This window comes from Galeopterus variegatus, unplaced genomic scaffold, assembly GCF_000696425.1.
Source record: "Galeopterus variegatus unplaced genomic scaffold, G_variegatus-3.0.2 Scaffold1677, whole genome shotgun sequence".
Taxonomy (NCBI): Eukaryota; Metazoa; Chordata; class Mammalia; order Dermoptera; family Cynocephalidae; genus Galeopterus; species Galeopterus variegatus.
The window spans coordinates 363,666-368,924 of NW_007727788.1; the positions used below are offsets into that span (position 1 = coordinate 363,666).

At 55.2% G+C, this 5,259-nt stretch overlaps 1 protein-coding gene across 1 annotated transcript; it reads left to right on the forward strand.

Moving 5' to 3' along the window:
• Window positions 1-3: 3 nt before the first annotated feature.
• On the forward strand, window positions 4-2,030 carry EMD (emerin; the record flags this gene model as incomplete). The annotated part of the gene is made up of 5 exons (XM_008578418.1): window positions 4-28; window positions 197-274; window positions 493-626; window positions 1,178-1,227; window positions 1,311-2,030. Coding segments are annotated over 5 exons (621 nt in total), but the record flags the coding sequence as incomplete, so codon positions are not given.
• Window positions 2,031-5,259: the final 3,229 nt, after the last annotated feature.

Consider the following 5,259-nt stretch of genomic DNA (forward strand, 5'->3'; position numbering starts at 1 on the left):
GCCTCCTCGTCCTCCTATCGGTTCTCGGGTGAGACCCAACCCCAGAAGCCCGCAAGGCCGCCCATGGGAACGGGGCATGGGCGACGGGGAGGATGGGTCGGGAGGGTGTGGCAAGGGCGTTGGCCGAGAGGGGTACTGGGGAGAAGGGAGGAGAGCCTGGGGGGGGCACATGGACTGTCCCCCCTCCCCCATTCAGACTTGGATTCAGCACCCGTGGACTCGGATATGTACGATCTGCCCAAGAAAGAGGACGCCTTACTTTACCAGAGCAAGGGTAAGGCAGGGAGGGGGTGGGCACCCTGATACCTTCACCCCACTCCCTCGGGGACCCCGGTCTCAGGGAGAACCTGAGGCCCCAACCCCCACCACCTCTCAGCAGCTCTAGAAGGGAGAAACTTTGTCATAGGCCCTGAAATGGAATTCAGATTAGGTACATTGGGCCAGGCAGGGGACATCGATGCCTCCTCTGCTACCGATGTCCCCCTTCCTAAGGCTGTAATGACGAGTACTATGAGGAGAGTTACCTGACCACCAGGACTTCCGGGGAGGCCGATTCTGTGGGTACATCCAAGGGCTTCCGCCAGCCGGTGACTTCACTCTTAGATGCTGACACCTTCCATCACCAGGTGAGCTGGCTATGAGGCATCCTGTACTTTGATACAGCCTGAGGGGATCATAGCTGGGTTTGGGCAAACACAGCAGGGTGGGCTGGGGAGGTGGGGAGGGAGGGACACTGGGTGCAAACACAGCAGGGTGGGCTGGGGAGGTGGGGAGGGAGGGACACTGGGTGCAAATGGTGGCTACTCTCTGGAGAGTTAGGGTCAGCAGACACTTGTTTGGTCAAACCCTACTTTGAGGAGCCGTCAGAAATATTTGACTAGAGTGCATGGGATGGCACATGGCCTGGACCCTGCTCTGAGATCTAGGCTCATGCTATTTCTGAGAATCCTTGGGTAAAAACGAGGGTGCTGGGCACAGGCAGCCAGGACAGTCACTGAGCAAGTGGCAAGGCCCCACAGACAAAAGGCCAGAGACCCAGAATGGTTCTGGAAGGGGCAGGTCCCTGGCCTTTAAGCAATGGTCTGAGTGGGCTGGCCCAGGAAGTTTGGACTGAGGAATATGATAGGGCCATGGTGATCCAGCCAACCAGTTTCCTCACCCTGGCTCGCTTCTGCAGATGCGTGATGACAGTCTTTTCTCTTCTTCTGAAGAGGACAGCAAGGATAGGTGAGTAGTGGAGAGGCCTAGGGACAGGGACTGGTTCTGGGCCCAGGTTCTCCTGGCCCACTTGCTCTCCTCCTTTGCCTCAGGGAACGCCCCGTGTATGGCCGGGACAGTGCCTACCAGAGCATCGCACACTACCGCCCCGTTTCCAACATCTCCAGGAGCTCCCTGGGCCTGTCCTATTATCCTACATCCTCCTCCACCTCTTCTGTGTCCTCATCTTCATCTTCCTCCCCTTCATGGCTCACCCGACGTGCCATCCGGCCAGAAAAGCAGGCCCCTAGGGCCGGTCTGGGCCAGGATCGCCAGGTCCCGCTCTGGGGCCAGCTGCTGCTTTTCCTGGTCTTAGTTGCCTTCCTCCTCTTTGTTTACTACTCCATGCAGCTTGAGGAGGGCAACCCCTTCTGGATGGATCCCTGAGGATCTTGGCTTCGGAGCCAGGTCTTCTCAGAAGTCCTGGCTGACTGCTTCGGCAGTGTTTGATGGGGGTGGGGGGTGGGGGCTTTGCTTTGTGTTCTAGCTTGGAGGGGCCTGGGCCCAGCCCAAGGCAGTGCTTGTTCTCCCTGCCTTGTCCTGCCAGGGAGGCAGCAGACTCAGGCCCTCCAGGGTATGGTGGTCCTCAGCTTGCCTTCCTCTGGAGCCTCCTGGCCCTGCTTGCCTGTGACCCTTAAGGCCTGAGAGGGCAAGACCTCACTCCTTCAGAGAATATGGTTGTTGTCATGCATGCCTCTTGTTCATTGTCACCTTGTTGGCCAAAGGCCACCCTTTGTTTTCGTGGACACAATAAAAAGACCATTTATTTTTAATGTATTGGCTCTTCCTGCTGGGGGAGGGGTTGGGCTCCCATGGCATGGGGCCTCTGGTCTTGGATCTCAACCATCAGTGTCTGGCTTTGCATTTGTTTTGGTCTTGGGTTAGGGATCAAATGCTATCCATAGATATGTTTGTGTTTTCTTTGTGGGTTTTATTCCTTAACGCATTCCCAAAAGTGTTTACAATGTGCATGGATTATATGCAAATACTATGCCATTTTATATAAGGGGCTTGAGCATCTGTGGATTTTGGTATGGCCGGGGGGGGGCGGAGGGGGTAGGTGTCCTGGAACCAATCCCCCAAGATACTGAGGGATGACTACTTATAAAAATAACTATAGTACAACAAAGTGTGTGGAGAGAACCCAGTTGGAAATGCAGCATACAGGTAGTCTGTGGTGTTTTAACCAGAAAAGCCAAAGCCAAGCTCACCATCTAAGGGCACATAGCCAGTGGAACACTCCTCAGCTCCTGGAATTGCTGCTTATTTCATGACATGGGGGAAAAAGCTTCAAAGACAAATTCCCCATCATCTCTGGGTAATCAAATTCTTCATCTGTCTGTGTTCTTGCTTACCTCTTGGGTTTTTATTTCATAATCTTCAAAGTTTACATATATTAAAAGTTGAGTGCTAACTCACTAGGATAGAATGCCATGTGGCACCTTGCACACCTGGCTCTACGCTGCCAGCAGAGGGCGGGAAAGCACAGAGACACCTGGCAGGGGGAAAGCAGAGGCCCAGCATGGGGTGGGGCCTTGGCATCGGCCCCTGTTGCCTCTGATCTGCTCCTTGCTGCAGGCGGTGGGACTCAGTCCAGCTTCTCACCTGGCACAGCATCCATGCGGTGCTTGCACATGGGCTCCTGAGCCTTCAGGGGCTCTTGGCTATCTAGGGCCACACAGTGAGTTTGTGGCAGACCTGAGACTAGGATCCTCCCTGTCTGCTCTTGACCATTTCTCTTTGCTGCATCCTAGTGTCTCTCGTGTGTGTGTGTGTGTGTGTGTGCGTGATCCTAAAAATAAGCGGGTACTTCAAAAGGTTCATGGGAAAATATAATTAAAATACAGATCTTTCCATGAACTTTTTGAAGACCCCTTGTACATGGTTCTTGTGCATTTAAAACAGGCAGAAAGGAATGAGTCACTTCTAATTTTCTCACCACTCATGCAACCTCAGCCTCCCTTGTTTCACTGCTGCAGGCCCCTCCCACGTACCTTGGCCCCCAGAGCCCAGCCAGTTGCTTCATGGACTCCCCAGGCTCCTGCCCTCTGTCCTTCATGATCCCAATCCCAAACCCAGTGTAAGGGACTGAAGGTTGGCCCTGCAGCAGGGCTGAGACCTGGCCGGTACATGGCAGGTGCTGGGCATGGGCAGAGGTTGGTACCTCCTCATAGGTTGACGATAGGGACCTGATGGTCCCATCAATGAGCCTGGACTTGGGAGGCAGAACAAACAGGTCCCCACCAGGATCGGAGGAGGATACAGTGACACAGCCTCTTGTTTCAGCAGCTGATTGCAAATCAGGTACTGAACTCACCTCTGAGAACAATTCCCCCACCAAGCACTCACTATCCAGATTGCTGTAGTAGAGCCTGCTGGGCACTGGGCAGAGAAGTGGAGCCAAGCAGGAACCCATATGGGGTGGTGGCCAGGTTGATATCCCAAAGCTCTGGAGTAGTAACTGGTGTGGAGAAAAGGGACAGTATGAGAAGGGCAGCTGGTTTGGGGTATCCAAAGAGGAAGAAGAGATGTTGAGGCTTCAGAAAGGAATGATTCTCTCTAGGCCTCAGGTCCTGGATCAGGTTGGGAGAAAAGGAGAGGTGGCTGGGTGTGCTTGACAACTACTGTGGTGTCTGGGATGAGTTAAGAAGGGGAAGGAAGGAAACAACACTCATGTGACATGCTCTCCCCCTTTTCATTCATTCATTCTGAAAGGGCTCCCACATCCATTCACGGCCAAGGTCCTGACAGAAGATCCCTGAAGGCTCTAGGAATCCTCACCCTAATGCTCTTAGGAAGTGCAAGGGCTGCAAGCCTCCTGCCCTCGGACTCTGAAATAGCCTGCCTCCCAAGGGCTCTAGGCCTCTCGCAGGGCTCCACCCCCCACACCTCTCTGAGTTCCCCTCAGACTCCAGAGACCTCCCACTTCGGCTTGGCCCCCATTCCCTGGGGCTCCATGGGTCCTGGAGTGCTCCCTCCCTACTCCAGTGCTCCTTAATGCTCTATAATCTCCAACCCGTGCTTCACCTAACCCTCAGGGCTTGGAGCCCCATAAGGGCACCAGAGTGCTTTAGACACCACTCAAGTGCTCTGTATGTCCCAACTGGAGCCTCCACCTAAATGCTCTCAAGGGCTCTGGGACTCCTTTCCAAGAGCCTTGAGGGACTGCTGTAGAACCCTCCCAAAAGCGTCCAAGGTTTCTGGGGTCCTCCACACTGCAGGGCTCTTGAGGGCTCTGGGACTCCTGCCCCTACCCCCAGCTTCCCATGGTTCTGGCCCACCTGCCCCTCCCCCCAGGGATCTAGCTGCATGGAGAACACAGCAGGGGACAGCAGCTGCCCCAGGTCCCAACAAGAGGATGTTGAGGGCACTGTCTGAGGAATCACCCAATTCCCTCTCCTATAGTGAGAGTGCAGCCTGCTGTGGCACCTTGCACCCAGGGACCACACATCCCTTACCACGAGGATGTACACATGGTCCGGGAGGAGCCCAGGCATCTGAAGGGGTGCAGGGGGATGTCAAAGTGGGCAATAGGGTAAGGGGACAGTGGAAGAGTTCCCTGCAGGGTGAAGCAAGCCCAGAACCATTACTCCTGACCGGAATGGAATGCTCAACATTGGCTCCCAGATTCCACGGGACGCAGCAAAGAGCACTAGGCTGCACAAGGGGAGCTCTTGCTTTGACCCCTAATGGAGGTGGAGCCAGCTGCTTGAGGTAGGAAGGGCACCTGATGGGCCAGGATGGCTCCAGGACCCAGCTGGTAAAACCTTCCCGAGGACAGCCCCACGATGCAGAGCCTGTGACTCCATGAGTGCCCCACCCCTGGCCCTGAGAGCCTGAAGGACAAAAAAGGAGCACAGGATCCCCACTTTTATTTCCACCTGGGGCTGGGCTGCTGCCCCAGGCCCTGGGTGGCCAGTCACAGGGAGACACTGCCCAAAGGCCAGCAGGGCACAGCTGGATAAAGTCCAGCCCCCACCTCCAGCCCTGATACTGTTCCCA